The sequence below is a fragment of the Passer montanus genome, unplaced genomic scaffold, assembly GCF_014805655.1.
Source record: "Passer montanus isolate IOZ18808 unplaced genomic scaffold, ASM1480565v1 scaffold56, whole genome shotgun sequence".
In the NCBI taxonomy this organism is placed as follows: domain Eukaryota; kingdom Metazoa; phylum Chordata; class Aves; order Passeriformes; family Passeridae; genus Passer; species Passer montanus.
Genome location: NW_024370595.1, coordinates 4,013,334 through 4,036,302, shown reverse-complemented (window position 1 = coordinate 4,036,302; position 22,969 = coordinate 4,013,334). Strand labels below are relative to the sequence as shown.

Genomic DNA, 22,969 nt, shown 5'->3' with positions numbered 1-22,969 from the left:
CTGCAGCCACGCAGACACACTTCTGGTGTGTAAGCGTGGTGATGCCAGGCAGCACCAGACTGGTTGTGGTTCTAGGGAAGGAAGGGATTTGGGTTTTTTTTCTTTTATATTAAAATAATATAAAAGCATTCAAATGCAATTTTGAAGGAAATAATTTTGTATGTCCAAATCTCTGCTGCTGTTTTAAGAAAATAATAGTCCTGTTAATAAACAGCTGATATAAAACCGATGTTGTGTTCAGGAGTAGAAAACTGATAATGAGGACTGAAGCAGAGAGTAGCTCAGAACCACGTACACAGTGGTGTATTTGCTTGAGTTAATGACAGTCTGATGTTGTTTATTTTTGTTCTAATTGACTGCCCAGATCAGTGTTGTCTTCAGGATGCTAATGCTAGAACTGCATGTTTAATGGGCAGAAATATTTCCATCTAAGCCTGGCCCACCTGGCTGTTCTGTGTACAGGCCAACATGTGTAGCTTTTCTCAAAGATGAAAATAAGGCTGCTCAGTCACTGCTGGGTGTCAGGAAAACACTGGGAAGTCAGTACAGTGTAATTTCTTTGTAGCCTCCTGGAGAGTTTCTGCTGAGGTAAGGTGGCACTGCACGTGTTGCTGGTGATTTGTTCTTCTGAGGATTTCTGGTTTTTAACAAGCTGCTTGGTGTGAGGCAGTTCAGAAGGCCTCCGATGTAAATCTGCTCCCCTGCCCTTGCAGTGGGTCAGTGCATGGATGTGGTACCAGAAATTAAAAATGTACTTCTCTTTTCAAGGTAAGAAAGGTACTTGGAGCATGCTGTGTTTTATTTTCGTCAAAGCACATTATTAATGTGAAGTAGCATCACCCTCTTTTTATACTTGGAAGGCGAAGTGATGATCACTAAGTACTTGGCACTGGGCTGAATGATGGATCGTCATGATAGAAGGGCACATGAAATGATGTCAGGGTTCCCTTTTGGCCCATAATCCACAATGAATGTGCATGTGTGATTATATTTGGGGTTTCTTCATCCTAGTTTTATGATCTATCAGATTACTTCAGTCCAATTTAGAATTTAACAATTTCAGGGGATAAGTAATGTTAGAATATGATATTTTGGACTTCTTTTTTTCTTCTGCTTTTTAAACCTTCAGTACCTTTGAGGCAGCTCCTGAATTGCTTTATATAAAGATGCAGCCTGCAAGGAAGACAGAGTTTGAGACTATGTCTTGTTGCTACTGCATTTCATATAGACCCATGTTATTAGCCAGATTTCTGTAATGTGCACTTCCTTGCTTGCTACAATTACTTACTGCCTAATGACAAAGGAATTGGCTGTTGCTGGTACTGCTGCTTCTAAAATCTGGTGCATTCCTCCTTTGCTGAATTACAGATTATTTCATTTATCAAGACAGTATGGAATAGTAGCAAGAAAAATTTTATTTTGTGGTGGGCCCAGAACAAGCTTCACAAAATAGTTCATTGTTTTATTTTGGGAGTTAGGGGAGACTAGGATAGATGTGGTCACTCTATTATGGACTTCTTGAGTAGAGTAGGAGTATACTACCAATTTTTAAGAATTTTCTGGTCAGAGTGAAATAAAAGAGCAATCACAGAATTGTTAAGGTTGTTACTTTGTTTGTTGATCATCCTCTTCTGTGAATTGTTTAACCTTTCAAACCTTTTCAGTGTAGCAAATATTGCTACGCCATGTTCTAAGTGAGTATTTTTTCCAGTTTATATAGCCTTTTTGTGAGATTGGATAGGATATTAAAAAATAATAATAAAAAACCCAAACACGAGTGATCTCTCTTCCTCTAGTTATTTGAAAGGTTGTATTAACTCTATTCATATTTTGTAATTTCCCTGGCAGTTGACTATGAAATCTGACCTATTTAAATGGTTTTACTGTACTACATTTCCTGGAGACCTTTCAAGATAATTTGCTTCCTAATCTAAATTTAACAGTTACATAAACCACATTTTGGAGACTTGGAAATTGCTACCTACTGCCTCTGCCTTTTTTTTTTAAATTTTTTTTTGTAGACAAGCCATATTGTAAAAATGTAAGTACAGAATTCTAATCTGAAATTTGCATGTACCCTGTCATTTGGTTTTCATACATAGATGCTGTTTCTCTTTTTAATAAAATAAAGTAGGTTACTTTTTGTCCCACTAAAAAATTTCCATAGTGTTGTGGCCAATTCCATTTTTGTCAGGCTATTTTAAGATGTGAAGAAGTAAAATCTCACAGGTCTAGGATATATTTGCTCAACAGTTTCTTGAATTTTCTGGTTCTGTCTTTTCCATCTTTATAGGTCCTAACAGGTACTGAGTAGTGTATGGATGTATTTAACCTTTGTCTGCAACAAACTGAAGCCAGGAAGCACAGCTATTCCTTGGAGATACTGTTTTGTTCAGAAATCTTGGCTGGCTGTAAGGATTCATTTTGTGTGCTTGTCACTGATGTCTTGCCTAATATGCTGTACAAATTCAGACTCTGTGATATCTCATCCTTGTGTCTGCTGTTACTGATGAACTATCCAGAGGAATGCATTAGAAAAAGAAGCTAAATGTAACAGTTTATTTGGTAAATTTAGTTGTTTACTCTGATGTAAATTGAAAATGAAAAAAATATCTTGTTTCTGCAGGTATTTGATATGGGTTTTTGTTTTGAATAAGGCTTTAAATTTTGTTACCTGTCTGCTACTTACATGTGCTGCTTGAGTGATTTTTTTTGGAGTAATCCATGGTAACTAGCTTTTGAAAAGTGGGAAGTGCCTTAAGTCAGTGATACATTGATTTTCTTCAGGGTGGGAGAGACTGGTGGTAGAGGCAAGTGGCTGCTTCTTGTTCACTTTAGCAGTGCAAATACTTGTGAACAAGCAAAAAGGAGTAAACATAACTTAGAACACGTTAATTACAACACATATCCCTTAGATTTTTGGAAATACCAGTGTTACTATCTTAAGATTCTTGCACATGCTGGCTGAGGTGTTGATTCCTCTGAGGTTGGGATTCATGTTTTCATTTCAGCCAGGTGTGTTCAGGGTGGCTTTTTCCTGGCTTTCCTTGAAAGTGCAGTGATGTGTTGGATACAAGCATCGATTCTGTCTCCAGGGCAAAATTCCCAATATGTGTGGGAGCCTCGTGGAAGCCAGGGAAAGCTGGCAGTGCAGTGTTGCTCTCTGTGGCTGTTTTCCTGGGGGTGTTTTCTGCTTAAACACACAAAAAAGTTCAGGGCATCTTGACCTGTGTTCAGTTGTTAAGGTGACAGCAGGCAGTGATGCTGATTTCTCTTTTTTAAAGTTGCAGTTCGTGTCCTAAGCTGTTTCAGACAGATTTGGCATAAATGTGCAGCCATGGCTTGGCAGGTTAGAAGTGCAACAGGTGTAGAATATGGTTCAAGTTTAGGAATAACTCTACTAATTCATATTAAAAATGATGCTGGCAAATGTTTCATTGCAGTAATTGCCTGCAGAGTTGAGCATTTTTTTCCTTGACATGATGATTTCTTACTGCTGCTTCTGTTTTTCAGTTTTCATTTAGAAGATCCTTGAGAGCGGACATCTTTAGAATTTGTGTATGTTGTCATACAAGTGATTAAGAAGATGTTAGTCCCTCTGTGGAGTAAAAAAGAAAAAAAATGGAGGGACAAACCCACTTATTATATTTGTATTTTTAATGGTAATTTTTGAGGTAATCTGTGCTTGCCTATAATGCCTGTGCACTCTTGAAATCCACAGCCGAAGCACTCCTACTTATTTTCTAAGGTAGTGAGAATCATGATCTAGTGTCTGAGAAACCAGGATTTTCTCCAGGCGTTTTGAGGGGAGGGGGGCAGAGCCACATCTCTTCTGCTCTGCAACAACGTTTCAGTCTTGAGTTGCTTTACACTTCTTAGCTTGTACACTGAAACTGCTAGAGAGTGTCAATGTTAAAACTTACGTCTGTTCAATCAAGAAGTTCATCATGTCCATTTGCAAAATTCCTGGACAAACTGAAGGATGCCAGTCTGCTCTGGAGATTTTGGACTGAAGCTGGGAAAGGTTGACAATTTTCATGGCAGGGGGGAGTATTTCTGAATTGAGCAGCTTCTGATTCTTCTCCGTTCTTCAAAGGCAGGTAAAGTGAGGCAGGAGCTTTCCCACTGAACGGATGTCACTGGGATCCCTCTCTAATGTCTAGGGAATGGAAGCATCATTATCAGGGAGCCTTTCTGATGAGCCCTCATGCCTTGGGGTGTAACTGAGCTGGAAGTTGTGTGGCAGTCCCAGTGTGCACAAGGGGACAGCAGAGTGGTTCTCTGTTAAAAAGAAAAGTGAAATCCCCTGTGGAGGTGGTCTTTGCTGAATGGTGCGGAGGCTCTGGGTCCTCCTGCATCGTGTGGGGACATAGGGTGAATTTGTAGCCTGTTAGGCTCTTAAATAGCATGTCTTACCAAACACAGCACACCTGTAATTTGTTGTAACTGTGGATTTTTGTACACTGTTGATGTGGTTAATATTGCTGAAAAAATCAGACAGTAATCCAGTATTATGACTATTCAGGGCTTTTTTGCCCTCAGTGACTACTTTTTCTGTTTCTGTCTGCTATCATGGAGGTGTAAGTCTCCTGCCTGAGCTGCTACAAACCCAGTTCTCAAATTACAGCTTGTTACTTTTGTTGAGTGTGTGTTTGTTTGTTTTTCTGCTCTCATGGAGTTTTTGGCAGAGGTGAGCTTTCTGTTCTAAAGGTTTTGTTACACTTGCCATTTCTATGTAAGCTGTCTTTGAAGCGTAGGCATCTCTGCTCTTCTTTCCTAGTCACCCAGGCAGAAGTCCAGGCTTCCTGGGTGTTCTGTCCTGTAGCTGTCTCTCTCAACCTCATGTTTGACCCTACTTTAATTGAATGCTCATGTTATACTTTGCACATAGCTGTCCTTAGTACAGAGTGAAAAGGTTTTATTGCTGCATGTTTATATAGGCTCTAAGAGATGGGAATCGCTTGCCGTAAGCTTTCAACACCTTTTAACAGTTGCTAAAAAATTCACCTGAACATAAAACCAAAGCAAGTAGCAAGCACTTCCATTTCTTGCTAAAAAATGGAAGTGCTTGCTACTTGGTAAGAAATGGAAGTGAGGAATACTGCACAACTCCCCTAAGACACTTGTTTTTGTTGTTTCCCAAGGTCTTCTAATGTACCTGATAGTCTTTAAGGCAGGAAATGAAACCTGCCAGCAGATAAGTTGTCATGGGCAGAACCTGCATTTTTTAGGGAGACTTGGCATGCTCCAAGGGGCTGTGTTTGGCCTGGAGTACAAGCTCTCAAACAGGCAGTAAGTTTTATTTGCTCTTGAGTGAAATCTATCAAATCCTTTAAATTAAAATCTATCTAATCCTTAAAATCAAAATCTATCTAATCCTTTAAATTTCACAAGCTGGCAATATGAAAGTAGTCTTCTAGACCTGCCTTCAGTACCCTGCAGCAAACTTCAAGTCTGGTGCCCCCAAAACATGCACAAAGACAAGTCCTTCTGACACAAGTGCCTTCTACATGTCAAACAGCTTTTGTCCAAGAGCTTCATGGAAGTTTCTTCATCTGTACAAGCTACCTTACATTGCTTGCTGGAAGCAAAGCCCCGTGGTGTTTTGACTGTTTAATTTTTGATGTTGCTCTTTTCTTGGACACTGGTCTGCACATATAGCATGACTGCCTTGTCTCCCCTATGTTCCCTGATCTGTGAGAAGGTGAAATAATGTGAAATTATTTGCTATGTAATGGAATTTTATACCTTAAGTGATGATGTAAATGACCTTTGTCCTGTGTCTTTGTCTTCCCCCCAGGTTAAATACCTGACTCAGAAATTCTGTATCTGCTTTCTTGATAACTGGAAGCATTGTTTCCTTAGTCAGCTTTCAGGAGTGTGGACCATGTCTTTTTATATAACAGGCTGAAAGGATTGATTTAAACTTTGAGTGATCACTCAAAGTAATTTAGCATTTAGATTCAGTAAACTTACTCTCTTATATACAAAGACTGCTGAAATTTTCCATTAAATTAAACCCTTGTGCCTCAAACAATTCAATTTCAATCTCTTCAAAGCCTTTGGGCAGGCTTCTCTTATCTGGAGATCTTGTTTATCCCGTGGTATTTGGATAATCTCAAGACCCATTGTACAGTAACTAATGTGGAGTGCTTATCAAATAGGATATTCAACTGTGTTGCTTTTTTTAATAGCATGTGGTTATGTTTAAGCAATGAAGCTGTTTACACTTCAGGTGTAGCCAAGCTGGCACTTAGAGTACTTCAAACATTTCAGCTTCAGCTATCTGTAACCTACTTGAGGATATCCTCTGCTTAAAAAGAAGCAAAAAAACCCACCAAAACAGAGTTCTTGTATATTGCTGCAGAATTACTTTTTACTTCTTTTCCTTATTGATTTTCTCATTCAATCCATTACAAACATAGGGGTGATTTTTATTTACTGCTATTAATTGTAAATTGTTATTGAACCTTAGTTAACAAATGTAACATTGAATATTATAGAGTGGCAGGACTAGTAAGAATATATATGGATTTTTCTTGACACTTGTTTAGAGTATATAGCTGATAACTGTTTTGATTTTTATTTTACTAAGTAGAGGTGCAGAAAGTTCTTCCTCTCTCTCTATAGCATTACATGCTGAAAAATTAATTTCGAAAAGTTCAAAACCTTTTTTTAATGCAGCTGATGCAGTGCCACTGAAGTATTTCTAAGTGATACTCTTGATCCCTTCTCAAACTTCTGAAAACCATATTACTTATGAAATAAATGGTGGTCAGATGACTTAAATGGCATCAGTCACTGCTTTCTATGATTGTCACTATTTAAAATCTGCCTTTTGCTTTGCATCGATGCCGTAAAGTTTCTTTCTGATTGTTTGTTTGTTTAGTTTTTTTTAAGGTGTGTTATATTTCTAAATCCTTGCCTTGCTGTGCATCCACCTTATTTCCTGGCCTCCACCCGTCTCTCAGCTAGCTACTGCCACCATGGCAACTCTTCCTCCAGCTGAACAGATGGGACATTGAGTGGAGCGGTGCACCGCTCATGCCCTGCCGGGAATCAGCTGGCGGGTTGCACTTATTTCTGCAAAATTAAAAGCAGGCTCTGCCCAGCAGAGGCATGCTGGTTTTGAGGGTGCTCAGTTTCACAAATAGTATTGTGATTTAATAGTTGCTTGCAGAAATAAAACATAGTGACTGAACTGGGATTGTTTCTATGCCTGAGACCTCTTCAGAGGAGCTTTGCCTTTAGTTTGAAGAACTTGGCGTCAACCAGCAGCCAGTGATTTTCTGGTAGAACAGTAGTCATCAGCTTGTTTATTTTCTCTTTAGGATGCGTCAGGATGAAACGCCACAGGCATCTAAGCACCAGTGACAGTTCAGACAATGAGAGTAAGTAATACCTGCTAGTTTTTCTTTGGTCTATCACCCCCTTGTGGTTTCCCTCTGTGGTTTGAGGGCAAACTGTTTAACCTCTTAAAATTTAAAAAAAAATATGTTTCTTGATTGATTTCTTTTTGCATTTGCGGTCTTTGGTGTTCTGAATCATGTCATAGGAGGAAAAAAAGGTAAAGGATCTTATAAGGGGAGTTTTGAGTATAACTAGAATTTTAAGAAAAACTTGTCTTTCTCATTCATATTTGGCAAGAAGAAATCTGTAAATCAAGAGAAATTTTACTGCCCAGGGTTCTATTCTGTGATTATTTTTTAAAAAAGAATCCCGTTGTCTCATGGTATGCAGAGCTTCAACATTAAAATAGTTGGGGGTGGCAAGCTACATGAGCATTAATGTGTTAGAATTATAATCAGTGTATTGTTATGTTATCTCATACTAGTTCTTGATCTACTCCACTTCAGTCTGTTCAACAGCTTAGTATAAAGTTACACTTCAAGTGTTCCTTGGCAGACATCTGCCTGAATATGTTTCAATTTTATCTGCAAGAAACCCAAAACAGAAAAACCCTGTGTGACAGGGTCTTGTTTGTTTCGTATAAACCTGTGTCTATCTAGCAGCTCTATACATGTTAATGATTCATTGTCTTATTCACTGCAAGTCATTGATGTATCCTCTGCTGAAATAACATTTTGCCAGAAACATCAAAGATATCACACTATGGGTTTTTTGCATCTCTCTTTAGCACATTTTAGTATCATTGCTTTATTCTTCAGGGTTTTTTTTTGAGCATTTTCAAGCTCTGTTTTCTTCCTTCTACTTTGTTAGAAAAGAGCTAAATGAAGGAAAGCAGTCTGTCTGCTTATTTCTGTTTACTCATGCTTGTATTGGGCAGAGCAGAGTGTACCCATAAACTTCGTGTGCTGTGGTTTTATAAAGAACGAGTGGAACAGGAAGAGCTGAAATTAAGCCTACAGACTGCCTAACAGGTTTTTTTTGCCCACATCTTGTCAAAAATTGTAATTCAAGAGATGGAGGGCCTGGTGTTTCACTGGAAAAATTAAATGAATTGAACCAAGCCATAATGATCCTTTTTTATTTTTTCTTTTTTTTTAAACAGGTCCTTCTACTTCCTTTTCTTCTTGTTCTAAGTACAGGAGCAAGTCAAAAACACCAGCAAATGAACAAAAGAAGCCTGCTGAGGTAAGAACTGGGTTGGTCACTGGTAGTTTTCTTTTATACAGTTTTCATGTTTCTAAGCCTTGAAGAAGTGAGCTATGAATCTAGTGCTGGTGAGTCCTTTGTCACCTGTCAAATTCTCTGTGAACCCTTATTTTCCTCACTGTGTGAGTATTATAGGAACTCTGATGTTTGATGGACCACAATGACTTAGGGCATTTGCAGATAGTAACATGTAGCCTGTTCTTTACCTGGAATTTTAATATCATTTTGAAATTGACAAAAGCTGGTATGGTGTTACAATTCAAGAGCCATTCATATGTATGTATTTGGGAAAGATACTGTCTTTCTGCTTCAGGATAAAACAGTAGGACACTTAAGTGGGTAGGATATGTATATGCAGTATTTGCTACTTTGTTACTCTTGGCTTTTTACTGTCAGTGTAGCTATTTTGTTTACTCTGCCATCTCCACCTGTTAGAACTGTAACACTTACCATCACTGTCACTGGACCTGTACTGACCTATTTAATAAATTGACATTTATGCACAATCCAGAGCCTAAATGCCCAAAGCCATCCTGTCAACCATGCCATTGGTAGCCCCTCTAAGTGGAAGATTTGTTGGCTGCCTTTTCTAGATTTTATGCGTGCTTTCTTAAGGTCTGAAGTCAGATACTAACTGCAAATTGGAGAAATATTTCTTGTAGCTCATTCCCCTTACTTGTTACCACGTTGCCTCTGAATGAGTCCTTCAGAATTTTAGTATGACTGCTGAAAAAAGACTGACAAACCTCACTTTATTTCTGTAGAATTTAAAGCTATTTACTATACCAGCAGCTTTTTACCTGAGTGGTTACTGCTGTGCAAGGTTGTGTGAAATATGTAGGTTGTGCTCCTGTAGCTTAAGCTATTCAGCAAACATGCTTCATGCTTCTTTTCTAAATGCTGCCAACTAGGTGGGTTTGGTGTGGTAAGAACATGGTAAATGATACAGAATGTGTCATTTCTTTGGAAGCTTAATTCTTATTGCAAGTCAATTCAAGAAGACTCACTTAATTCTAAAAGAAAATGGAAAAAAAGTTAAAAATGGCTAGAACTAGCTAGCTAGTTTTATTTATAGTGTTTTATTTGCAGCTACCAAGAAGGTTAAGAAAAACCCACTAAGCTTTTTGCCTTTAAGATGTTGTTATGAGGATTATGGTTCTGTAAGAATTTAAATCTTAAAAGCAGCTTGTGGCTACTGAGGTCTTGTAAGTGTTGCTCATATGTGCCTAGGCAGTAGCTTTGTTACTAGTCAAGCTGTGCAAATGGGAGCTGAAGCACATATATTGGCAGGCTTGTTGCTTTTTCAGATACACGTTGGTGCTAGTCTCTTACCAATCCCTTCTTTCTGCCCAGCCATCCAGTTTTATTCTTGTATCTCTTCATCTTAGGGATTGCCCTATTACAGCCTTCTTTGAGTTTGCTCCATTTTTTTCTCTTATGTGCATATGTACATTAAAATAATAATTATGAAGATGTGGTCCAGCTATGTAGCATGCAAGTTTTCTGTTTACATAACTTCTAGGAATTAAAACGAGCAGTGTTTTCAGTTCCTCCTTTTCAGATCATCTTTGCTGCCTTTTACCAGTTCTGAGGCAAAATCTTGATTCCTTTAATGCTTGAAATATGAAACTTTGAAGAACAAAATCTGGAATATACACTTGAAATTTAAGAAGTCTATTTCATAATGTAATCCTTCTAGTAATACTGGAATCTCTTTGCCATAATTGACTTAAGATTCTGCTCCTGAGGGGAAAGAAAGAAGAAAACAAAAAAAGGAAAGAAATCCCAAACTTTAGAACATATCCTCTTTGGAAAGAGTTTCCTGAGTATAATATTTAAAAGATCCCTGAAACAAATATAGTTATCCTGGAAAAGGAGTGGAAGTGGAGGTGACAGTAGTACTGTACCTCTTGTACATAGGACTTTTTTGGCTATTGTTTATGTTTTGCTTTTGTTCTGCTAGAAGCAAGCACTCCTCCGGCTTCTTTAAAAGCATATGCTGGGAAGTGTAGTATACAAAATGCTTTTGTCAGCAGAGCATTGAAATTGGTTATTTATGCATCAAGTGGTGACAGGGGAGCAAAGCAAATACTGAAAAGGGACCCCACTACACATCTAATATCTATTAGATAGAAATTTAAATTTTCAGGCTGACAGCATCTCTTTAGCAAGGCCTCTCTGTAACAAGTTGGCATTGCTCTCCTTTCATTCACCTCTGCTTGCCAGGCAGCAGGCTGTTTCTTGAGTTAGTGATGCAGAAAATCTAGAAGGTCAAAGCTATAAATAGTTGTTTGGGAATATTTTTGTTCATGGTCTTCATATGTTAAATTTTTTTTCATGCCATTAAGCCTTGGTTTTTCAAATAAATTGCATGTGAATACATATGCTTTCTTCCCCTTTCTCTGCCATCATCAGCCCACCCTGAGTACCTGGGTTCTCTCCAAACAAAAGCTTGGGTTTGGTGCTCCAATAAGCAAGTAGTGAGTATGTCCAGTTCAGGACTTACCTAAATAGGCCGTGTCCTCTGAGGTTGCCTGTAAAAAGTGATGAGTGGCTGCATCTGAGGACTGCTTGAATTGCCTTCCAGGTGCTTTAGAATCCAGGTGGGCTTGGGAATGGCCTCAGTGGAGCCAGGTCATCTGGTGTTACTGCCAGGCCAAGAGGTGTTGTGTAACAGTGCAGATGTCAAAGCCCATTTCCAGAGCCTGTATCAATCCAGAAGAGATTGATTGATTGGTTGGATCTGGTTTCAACTTACTCCAGTTTCCTCCTTAGAGAAAGAGGTGAGAACAAGGGAAGCCTGTAATGATGTTTCTTCAGACCATGGTGCTTCTGTAGGTAACGTCAAAAGCAGGGCTGTGTCTCTTTCTTGCTGTTCACCTTTTGGATTACAGTCTATCACAAACTACTGAAATGGTGACTTAAAAATTCTGTTATCCAATTAGCTTTACCATTTACTGTGAATAAATAAGCTGTGTTGAGGTTAGAGGCACACCAGTAATTCAAAGTCCTAGCTGGTTTGGAGACTTTTATGATGACGTTGGCCACATACCATTTGTGGTGTTGCCCCTCAGTGGATTTAAACGTAGACAGGAGGGACTCACAACCTTCTGCAGCAGGCTGTGTGGGAGCAGCAGGGTAGGAGACATTTGGATGTCTGGCTCAGCATGAAGCCTGTACTTGGCAGTTTCCTGTCTCCATGAAAGCTGAGGCAGAAAATGATGGCAGAGTAGTGGGAATAATTTTTGCAGGGAAAATGCATTAGCTGGACTGGCCTGTATGGCTGACCATGTCTTTTCTCTTGTGCTTGTGGGGTCACAAAAGAGCCTAAGAGATCTTTATGACACTCAAATTTATGTGTATCTTTTTTCAATCCTGTCTCCTTCTTGAAAGTGCAAGGAAGTTAAGTTAGTGTTGTGCTTTTTTTTTAAACCCTTTCCATATAACATGGTAATATTTTACTTCTCTTTGCAAATAGGGTTTTGAATCTCACAGCAGGAGAATTTTTTAATCCCTCATTGCTGATTGTGACAGCTGTATTATCATGTGAAATGCAGCTTATCTTCTAAAAGTAAATGGTCTGCATTCATTACTTGGATACATGAAACTCTTTTTAGTGGCATTTAACTGCCACATAAATTGTAGGTCTTGATCCTGAGACTGTAAGACTGTAAGACTAGACTCTTGGCAGCAAATGGACTCTTTTTGCAGTTTTAAAGTGCCTTATTTTGTTCTGTGACTGAATGTGCAACATGGTTAAACTATATTGCTTTGCATGCACCATGTGTAATGAGAAACTGCCACTTTTATGTGCATGCTTACCTTAAAAAATTCTGAATTATCTGGGACATGTACAGGCTTCCCAAGACCTCTGGTAAGCATGTGTTATCCGTGAGCTACTTTTTAGCCTGCTTGGGTTAATTGATTTAAAAAAAATATGTAAGGCTGGAGGTGCAAACTCATCAGTTACTTCTATGATTTTTTTTTTCCCTTTGAGATACTGTCTCAGGCTATTTGAACTCTTTAGGAAGAAGTGACCCAAATGCAGAAAGGTGTGGAAGAGCTTGCTTGTGAAAAGGCTGAGCTATTTTACCTTTGAAGTGAATGAGCAGGCGTAACAGTAAAGTGTGAATGGGTTGGAAACAGCAGAGCTGGAGTGCTTCAGTCCTGCCTGTCCTTGTGGTGGAAGAACTGGACAGAAAAGGCAGCCGTGAGCATTGAAAAATGAGGCCAAAACTTAGAAAATCTCTAGCAATTTAAAGGATATCCTTTTCATGCAATTAGGCTGGGAAGCTCATCTGCTACAGGAAGTGGTTGAGACTGAGAATTAAACAAGATTAAAAAAGGAATTGGACAGATGATAGCAAGTACAGATTTTTAAAAATATCTGTATAAATTAATATCACTTTAAAAATTGATTGTTAGGATTAACCCCAAAATCCAAAGCTTATGTCTGATTAGCAACCAGAAGGAAACTTGACGTGTTCTTGCACATTCTCCTGGCTCCTGAGATACTGTCAGAGACATGATGTTAGGCAGCATTGATTTAGTATCCAATTTCCTGGCTTTTCCTATACATGCTTGTAAAGGGAGGCTAGAAAGAGTCATGGCTACTTAAATGAAAAGTAGAATATTTCATTTACTTGGGTCCTGGATAATTCATTAAGCTAGTTTTAGGGAGTAAGGGGTTTTTAACATGAGGATTTACTGCCTTGCTTGTCCAAATTGTGTGGACATTTGAAAACTACAGATTTAATTCTACACATATTCCTGACTATCACAGCATTTTTAACATTTTAAGTTTCTCAGTCTAGTTGGTATGTGTGTCTGGAGCTGTAGCTTCATTTCCATTTGAAATTTATGTTGCCTTTTATTTACTTTGCTGCCAAAAATTGCTCAACCAACGAAAAGCCAAATCAAACCTGCCTTGAGTTTCTACACTTCTCTATAAGGTAAGTTTCTTAGTTCAGGAACTTCATGCCCAGGTTGCAGTGTATTAATAGGAAAAATTCTACCTTTCCAGGATAAGATCACCAAGTTCTGTTCTTGGAGCTTCATCCCCTGTAAATGGGGAGTCTTTTGCACATGCTGTCAAACATCCATACAAAGATAAAGTATGCTCAGATGCTATGTGGCTTTATTACACTTGTAATAAGTCACATTAGAATTTAAATTTTGTTTTATTATTTATCAGGTGATTTTAGGTGTAAACCTGCTGCTGTGTAACTGGCTTTGCTGAGGGCCTGTATTTGAGAGCTACAAAAATAGAGTAAGCCTTAATGCTTGGGGGTGTTTGTGGGAATAAAAGTTACTAGATCCTTTCAAAGGAGAATAAACAAAGATTATTTTACCCTCAACTTGAGCACAACAGGGTTCAGTTGAGGAAGAGGAAGTTCAGTTCACACACAGCCTGTATTTGAGAGCTACAAAAATAGAGTAAGCCTTAATGCTTGGGGGTGTTTGTGGGAATAAAAGTTACTAGATCCTTTCAAAGGAGAATAAACAAAGATTATTTTACCCTCAACTTGATGGAAAAACTCTTGTGTAATTTACATTTCACATAAACTCAAGTGTCTGACAATAGAATTTCAAACTTGGCCTTCGAGATGGGTTAGGAGGGACACCAAAAATCTAGGAAAATGCTGGATGTTTTCTGGTTAAAGAGGATGCTGGCCCTCATTCCATGCTGTAAAAGATCTAATATACTTTTGCAGAGAAGACAGGACATAGTAGTTCCCTCCTGCTTTTTAAAAAAATCATAGCTCTGTGTTTCTGTGCATCTTCTGACTCCCCAAGAGATGGGTGTGAACTAAAAAACCTGAGTTGCTGAGTTCTGCTGGGTGCCAGGGAAGCCTCATGCAGTTACATTCAATCCAGCATAAAGTGGGCTTTGATTGTAACAAGAGCAATTAATCATAATTTCCTTAAACCTTGGAGGTGTGGTTCCCAGTCATGGCCTAGATGTTTGTGACAAGTGACTTATCTGTGTTGGGAGTTTGTAAGCAGTTGATCAAAGTACCTGAAAGCACGGAGAGTGTCGCAAGAAGAAGTATTGGCTTACATTTCATTTTTAAGAGATGACACAATCCATTTATTTTTCCACATACATTTGGACAAGACATGGTGAATGAGCAGTGGCATCAGTCAGCTTCAGTAGTAGCTTACAGAGGGGTATTGGAAAAGGTATTTCACTCGTTTTTTTCTTTTCTTAATGTGATTTTAAGTTTGCAGTGGTCATGAACAGAAAGTGCCTGGCAGTCTGTGCAGATCTGATATTTGAATTGTTCATCAAAGATGGGGTTTGTAGAAGGCCATTTATTGTCAAGACCATTCTCTGTTTTCAATGCTAGTATTTTACTGTCTCTATAGCATTACTTGTATTCTCCCTGATATCTTTAATGGATAAGGATACTTCATACAAAATCATATTCTTTGTTTCAGAGCCTGATTTATTTAGAGTAAGCACAACAGGGTTCAGTGAGGAAGATCATATATTACATTTCCATAGAGTGCTTCCAGAAGGAGTTTGGATTCAAATCATAGGTGACTTTTGGTGAAGTACTTTAAAATAAATTCTGAGAAGTTATTTTTTCTTGGACATACTCTTCTAATATAATTTCCAAATAGGACTCAGAAGTCTGAAAAACAAATATAACGTGCAAACTATATCTTTGATATCATTGTTTCTTGGTGTATTAGTGCTTCGGGGGAGCAGAGCATCCATATTTCTCAAGACTTTTTGTAGAATTTAGCTTTTAAAGGCTTTCTAGATGTCAATGTGTCTGCAGAGCTGAGCTCTTTTTATGTCTCATCCTCTGTCAGGGAGGAGGTATGCAAAAAAAAATAAACAAGCCACAAAACCAAAAAGACTGGGAGGGACCATAACTGGGACAGGTGACCCAAACTGACCACGGGGATATTCCACACCATAGAATTGTTAGATAAACTGGGGGAGTTACCCAGAAGGGGAGCTGATCTGGGTTTGGGAAACAGGCTCTGGTGCTGGTCAGTGGGTGATGAGCAATTGTATTGTGCATCACTTGTTTGAGTTTTTCCTTTATATTATCATTACTGTTACTATTATTTACCATTATTGTTGTATTTTACTTTATTTTCAATAATTAAACTGTTCTTATCTCAACATACAAGTTTTACTTTGATTCTACTCCCCATTCCACCAGGTTTGGGGGGGAAGATGGGAGGAGTTGAGCAAGTGGCTGAGTAGTTTCCAGCTGGGCTTAATTTCCAGCTGGGCTTAAAACCACAACATGACTAAAGAGCGAGGTCTTTTGTTCCAGATTTAAGTCCCAGTTCTAAAGCATTAAATATGTAATAGACGTTCTCAATGAAATGGTAATGATTAGATTGAGACAATGATGACATAAGCAGACACATTTCATTGATGTAATTTACTCAAAGTGCTGTACTGCTTGTGGTTGGAGCTAAAAATTCCTGGCAGCAAAATGAAATTTTAAGTTCAGACCAAGCAGTCTCACCGTGGTAAGGCTAAAACTCGTTTGTACTTTCATGCTCTCTTTGCTAAAAATTAATTTAAGTAAATCCCACTGTCACATAGTAACTACTGTGGAATGCTCTGAGTGGTGGGGAGTTTCTTCTGTGTGGCTCTGGGAGCTGCACTTGGTTATAGCTCAGCTCTGCAAGGCCTTGTTCTGTTGTGTGCTAAAGACACTTGGCACCAGCTGAGTCTGGTTGTGAGAAGTTATGTTTCTGGATGGGAATATCTTATAAACCTAGCTTTGATATGCTCATTTTTCAGGTATTTTCAATTTGTATGATATTACAGGTGATGTTAAAATAAAGTTGAAGGGATTGTCCTTTATATAAAGTAAGAAGTAGAGCTACTTTGGGGTCATGGAAAGATTGACCACTGTGCTTCATGGGCTAACTGGAAATGCAGGTGGCTCTTGCCAAGAGGGGTGAGTGTGTGCTGTGGAGCAGAGTAGCTGTTGTTCTCTGGACACAGTTAGTAAAGGAGCAGCATTTATTTGGTTTTCAAATAAATGTTGGAAAGAGATGGCCATGAGGAGAAGCTGGCTATCTAAACCCTGGAGGCATGTGTGCTGCTCTTTGTGTTGATGGCCTAGTTCATAGCCTTAAGGCTGACTGCTGAAGTAGAATTTACTTGATTTGTCAGAAAACTCTGTTTGAGTCCCCTAAGTGTTTTGGTTTTTTCCTACAATGAAAGAAATACAGATTGAGTATTCTCATACGTTGCCCTCTGAGATATTTTACTGTTGGAAGACCCTGCTTTGCCACACATGAAGAAATGAAGAATGACTAGAGCTAAAGATTGTGATGATTCCAAGTGTCTGCAAGAAATCCTCAATTGCACTGTTAATCACAAGTATGGACAGGCAATTCTTAGGAAGTCTTAGCTGAGTTTTGGAGTCCCTTAAGGTTTCAAGAGTTATCTTTTTATTGATTAAATCTTTCACCTTCAGTGGTACCTGTACTGTAAACTGTAGAAATCTGAAGTAGAGAACTTTGTGTGGCATGGTGATGGTGTGGTTAGTACTTACAACAGTGAAAAGAAACCCAGAATAAGTTCATGCTCCAGGAGATTTGTGCTCTAAAAACAGAGATAAGTTTGCATACATAATGAATGATCAGAAGACCTGCTGCTAAGCAGTGTAGTTAGAATACTGATGCCGTTAATAGCATTTTTCATCTAGTGGTTAAGAAATAGTGGGTTTGATTGGAAATACTTCACTTTTACATTCTGTCAGTGGCTTAAAAGGTAGTTTGTAAAGCACTTACCTCAGATAAGATTTGAGAAATATATTTTCTGGTAATTAAAGTGTCATTACACTTCCCCTGTTTCATACTTTTCCCTTCTGGTGTTCTTTGGAATTGTGCCCTCTTAGTGCTTCTCATAATTCTGGCTCTGTACCTGTAACACATAAAACTAAAATGTCTTTTAAGTGGCATAAATAATTTTACATTTTATTTTGGTTGTACTTATAGTGCTTGGGAAAAAAAAAGAATGCTTGCAGTCTCAGTGCTTTCACTCTTGACATTCAGATTTTAATACAGGCCTGTTATGTACCTGAAGAGTTTTATACAGAAGGCAGCAGTAAACACTCTGTTCTGAACTAAGACAGGTAACACATTAATAGCAAATACAAGATCCTTGAATCTGTGGGTTTGAGTACCCTCGGTCAGCTTGCTCTCCTGGCCACCCATATGAGATGCAGTTGTAGAACATAATGAAGTTACACTGATGTTCCAGGTCACCAGCAGCTATTTCAATACCTGTTTACCACAGAGACTTTTTAAGTAATATTTACTGGATGATTTCCAAGAACAGCTGAGAATTTTTGCAGTAGGCATAACCAGTCTGGTACTGTCAAATTGAAAAGGGTACACAAAGATATTGGGCTCTGGGATTGTTTTTTACTCTTCTGGTCATAAAACTGAATTGGTAAGAAGAGAATTCAACCTGTCACAACTTACTGCAGGGATATTTTCCATTTCGTTTTATGGCCCTTTGAGGATTTGGTTTCTTATTACAATAATACAGTTAATTAGTTGCAATGTCTCCCTAAAACCAAGTCACAGTTACTGTTTGCTTTACTGAACATTAAGCTGGTGCAGTGCAGCAGTGGAGGAAAAAAACCATAGAGGATAAATATGCCCTTTATTTAAATTGCATGCACCTGTAGTTGACAGATACTGACATTAAGTAAGCTTTGAGATGACTGATAATCATGTTTACATGCTTGTAAAAACTTAACTCTCTGGAGGCAAGTGTAATGGCTGGGGATCTGCTGCCATGGTTTGCTTTGTATGAGGATGGTGTTTCATGGTAGAGGTTTGCTGAAAGATACTGGCTGGATTTTGTCTATCACTGCTTACACACAGAGCAACACAGGTCTTGTGTTCCAGCAAAGGCAGCTGTTCATCTTCGATCTCAGAGGTCCCAACTAATAAAACTTCAAGTGGTTTTAATAAATGAGCAAGTGCCTATCCATCAGTTTTGCCATGGCAACTGTTTGTAGCCCATGATGAATATGACAGTTTAAAGTAGCTGAACTGAGTGAAAGAAAAGGATATCCTACTTTGTATCTAAGTTCGGGTGCACCCTACAGGCTGGCAATAAGCTGATTGAAAATGTGGTGAGGAGTCTTGAATAAGATGCAGGCTTCCTTTCTCCTCTCTCTGGTTATCTGTAAAAACCTTCTTCCTTCTGGTTAGCCCTTGGGCAACAGCATGGTTTTGAATTAGTGTCAACTTCTTATCATACCATACCTAATGCACTAAAAATTAATAATGTAGGTAGTTTCAGATTGATTTGTTTGTGTTGATACTATTTAAAAAATTATCAATGTATATGCACTGTTTCAGTGTAGGTAAGAAAAATACCTGCCTCATTCTTTAACACAATGCTCTTTCTCAAATCCATCTTTGCACTCTGTGTCTCCTGCAGGTGTTCCGCAAGGATCTCATTAGTGCCATGAAACTCCCAGATTCTCACCATGTCAACCCTGATGAGTATTACGTCTTTGCGGACACTTGGAAGCAAGAATGGGAGAAAGGGGTTCAAGTTCCAGCCAGTCCAGAAACTATTCCGCAGCCTTCTCTCAGGTATTGGTGATCAGACATGGATCATGTGTACAAGATGGCAACTCAGAGAAGATGGTCTCTCAAAACCAAGTTGTCTAAGTGCAGTCAGATTTTCTCTGTTGGTATGTTTAAATCTGCAGTGTAGCAGCCTTCAGACGTGTTCTTAAACCACACAAGTGCCAATTTGGAAAACATTTCTGTGGTGCTTCAGTCCAGATCTCATTCTGTCTGCACGCTGTTACAGTATCTACATTGCGAGTGTAAAGAGATCTTTTTTCCTCAGGCACATGGTGCTATGGATTAAAAGCTGTTTTTTATTTGAGCATGGGGAGTTGAATAAATTAAAAATAAACCCATATCTTATGCATATTACTTGAAAGGTTTCCCTACACTGCATGATGGTATAGAGCTCTAGACATGCAGTAATCACTGATACCTGGTAAAATCACACATTTGTTTATATAATCTAATTTTGGTTATTCTCAATGTTTTAGCTTTTTCTACCTTCTCTCACCACAGTTGGCTGTTTAACATTACAGAAGTTCAGTGATCTCAGATTCTGAAGATAAGATAAAGAATCTTCTGTTCTCTCACACTGTGTTTAGGCTAGGGAAACATAGCACTGTAGTCCTGCAGCCCTTCCTGGTGGAAACAAAGCATATTTGAACACAGAAAGGTTAATGCCAGCATGCTCTTCAAGACTAAGAGAAATGAATTGTCTGGTGAAAGTGCTGAGTCAGCATAATTTAATTTCCACTGATGCTATTGTCACTAACAAGTTATTAAAAATAAGTATATTGCAGCTCATATCAGCAGTATTATATTACAGGAAAAAAACTGGACGAGAAAAAAGAAACGCTCACAAGAGAATTAGAGCAAAAAATGAGCAGGGTAAAGGGGGATGAAGAATAGCAGAAGAACATTGTTTGTTCTAACATTGATAATCCACATTGTCCAGTTAGAATTATGTGAGATACAGCTTGACAGCTGCCTCCTCCTTCTTTGCTGCCTTATTTTCTAGAGTTTTTATCTTGTCCTGTGGAGGGTGAGCTCCAGAAAGCATGTAGAGCTGCTCATGCATGGCACTGTTCCATTCTGTATGTCTCTGGCTTCCTTCCACATGTAGGGCTTTTTGCATTGAATTCAGAGAAAGATTGAACTTTATCTAGTTAGGATTATTCTTTCCATTCCAAAATCAAACCAATTAAACACAGAGTTTAATCTCTGAAAATACTTGAAAGAAACAACAGAAAGAAACAACAGAAGGAACACAAAACTTTTTCTCCATTGCTTCTTGGATGACTTTCCCCTTTACATTTTTGCTTGGCACCAGAATGTTTCTTGCATAACAAAAATAATGTATTTGTAATGTGGATAAGGTGTCATTTGCAAAATAAATGTTGACTGAGTATCCCAAATGGAGAGCAAGGATTTCCCCCCCACCTCTGCACACACAGACACTACAGGAGAATTACTACAGTAAGCTTTCATTGAAAAGCTGGTGTTTTCAAGACATCAGTTGGCAAGATTTCCTTATATAATTTAGGGAGAATATAGATTATATTGGTTTTGTACATAATACTTTCTGTGGGTTTCAGAAACCAGTTGCTTTGTCGTACCAGTAGTATTTGTTAAATGGAAGTCATATGGACAGGCTTACATTTTAAAAAGGGTTCTGTATATGTAGTAAACCTTGGAACATTTTGGGTGAAAAAATGACATTTACAGAATCCTGTCTGCCTAGGCTGACTATATTTATTGGCTAGTTTAAAATCTGTGAAACCCCAGCTTTCTTTGCACTTACAGCAAATATTTTATGTCTTTCAAGAATGGGTCTTAAAAAGCTGTAAGTATTTAATTTTTTCTTTTCACTCACAGGGTTGTAGCAGAAAAGGTAAAAGAAGTACTGTATACACGACCCAGGAAATACATCCACTGTTCCAGCCAAGAACCCACAGAACCAGGTTACATCAACATTTTGGAACTAGCAGAGTCTGTGTGTCGCTATGACTTGGATGACATGGACATCTTTTGGCTCCAGGAGCTAAATGAAGAGCTTACAGAAATGGGTAATTCCACAACATGTTCTCATTTTAAAAGCTGCACTTAATTTCTGCTGTTGGGGTTGTAGTGTGCTGTGTAAGGTCTCTGAAAGATTGCTGAATGAGAGTTGAACGGAAATGCTAAAAGAAACAGGAGCTAAAAAAGTAATTACTTTCTTGATCTGTTAATGTTTTATGTTTTACTTGATGTGCCTAAAAATTTCTTGATGTCCAAAATCATCTGCAACTTCTGCAGACTGGGGCTGGAGAGAAAAAGCCCACACCAGGTGGAATTAATTTCAGGACTTCAAAAGTTAAAGATTCTACGTAGGGAAAGCAGATGTTTCCATTTCTTGAACTTGGAACTTATCTACAAATTCTGAGTTCTGAGGAACTTGCATGCTGTGTTCTCAACAGAGTAATTAAGTTTCACACATGTTAGCCCATTCAAAATCAGCTAAGTAAACTTTCTTTTTCCATGCAAGTTGTGGGTATAGAGGTCTATGAGCAGGAGTGAGCTATGGAAAATATTGGAATCATCACTAGAATAACTGAATTATGGTGGAGTAGCCTGTGTGGCTGTTCTTCCATGGGTGATTGTAGGTCCTTTAGGAAGGACAGATTGGCATCTCCTGCATTTGCTGTTAATAAAATGAGAAGTACCTATAGAGCAGTGATAATTAATGGCCATATTGTCTGTAGCAGCAGTGAAATAGTGGTGACTGAGATCCAGAGGGGAGTGAGGAGGGGAAGTAGTTTTTCTGGTCCTAGACTTCAGGACAGCATGTTTCTACTTAGGGTGGGATCTGGGAGGCAGCTCTGAAGGGTGGAATTACTGAAGAGAGCTAGCAGGGCTTCAAGAACACTGTCCTCCAAGCACAAGAAAGTTCAATTATGCATTCAGAAAAATTAGTAGATATGTTGGGAGACTGGTTTGGTGAAGTAGGGAGTTCATGACTGAGCTCCAGTGCAAAAGGATGCACATAAATAGAAGTAAGGACAAATAACTTCCCAGCCATACAGGCATGCTGTAGGCAAAAGTTGTTAGCTTTTCAAGGGGGCAAATCTCCATCAATGGAGATTTTCAAGATATGACTCCATGTATCTGCTAAGCAACAGCCTTTTTGGATTTCCTATTGACTCTGCTTGGAGCCCAGGCAGAGGCTGAAGCCCTCTGTAGGACCCTTCTCACCTGAATGATTCAGTAATTCATTTAATTCAGGCAATGAGAAAGTATTAGGGCATGGGAGAGAACGCTTTAACTCTCCCTGTTCATTGTTTGTAACAAGGAATCACAATTAGTAGCCTTAGTTAAAATATTAGCCTCTGCAATTAATGTTATGTGAATATCCCAACATCTGAAGGCCTGTGTAAATCATAAGCTGTGAACATCATGATCATTTTTGAGGAAGGATTTTGATGAGATGCAATTTGGAGATGTCTTGTAGCTGTGAACATCATGGGGTTTCAGTGCATGTCCCGAAGCTGCAAGCTGAGGGCCAGTTTCATAGCAAATACTTTTAAAGTGCTCCTGCTTATGCTGAGTTTGATTAGTGGTGAGTATATGTAGTGTGTGTAGTGTTCACCTGAACAGATAGTAGATAAATATACTGTTGTAATCCATACTATCTTATTTAAAAAAAAAAATCAGAAAAATAAAACCAGTTTTCATAATCATCATTTTTGATCACTTCATCACGATGGACTTAGAGATACTGGGTGGTGCA

General features: G+C 38.5%; 1 protein-coding gene across 3 annotated transcripts in view; it reads left to right on the top strand.

The window, feature by feature from the left end:
- JADE3 (jade family PHD finger 3) overlaps positions 1–22,969 on the top strand; it is a 63,431-nt gene that overhangs the window by 23,534 nt on the left and 16,928 nt on the right. For all 3 annotated transcript variants that reach the window (XM_039725719.1, XM_039725718.1, XM_039725720.1), the window contains 4 exons: positions 7,332–7,391; positions 8,513–8,595; positions 19,064–19,221; positions 21,079–21,269. In XM_039725719.1, coding sequence (XP_039581653.1) covers positions 7,343–7,391; positions 8,513–8,595; positions 19,064–19,221; positions 21,079–21,269 — 481 coding nt within the window. In that variant the 5' untranslated portion in view covers positions 7,332–7,342. The remainder of the gene's footprint in view (positions 1–7,331; positions 7,392–8,512; positions 8,596–19,063; positions 19,222–21,078; positions 21,270–22,969) is intronic.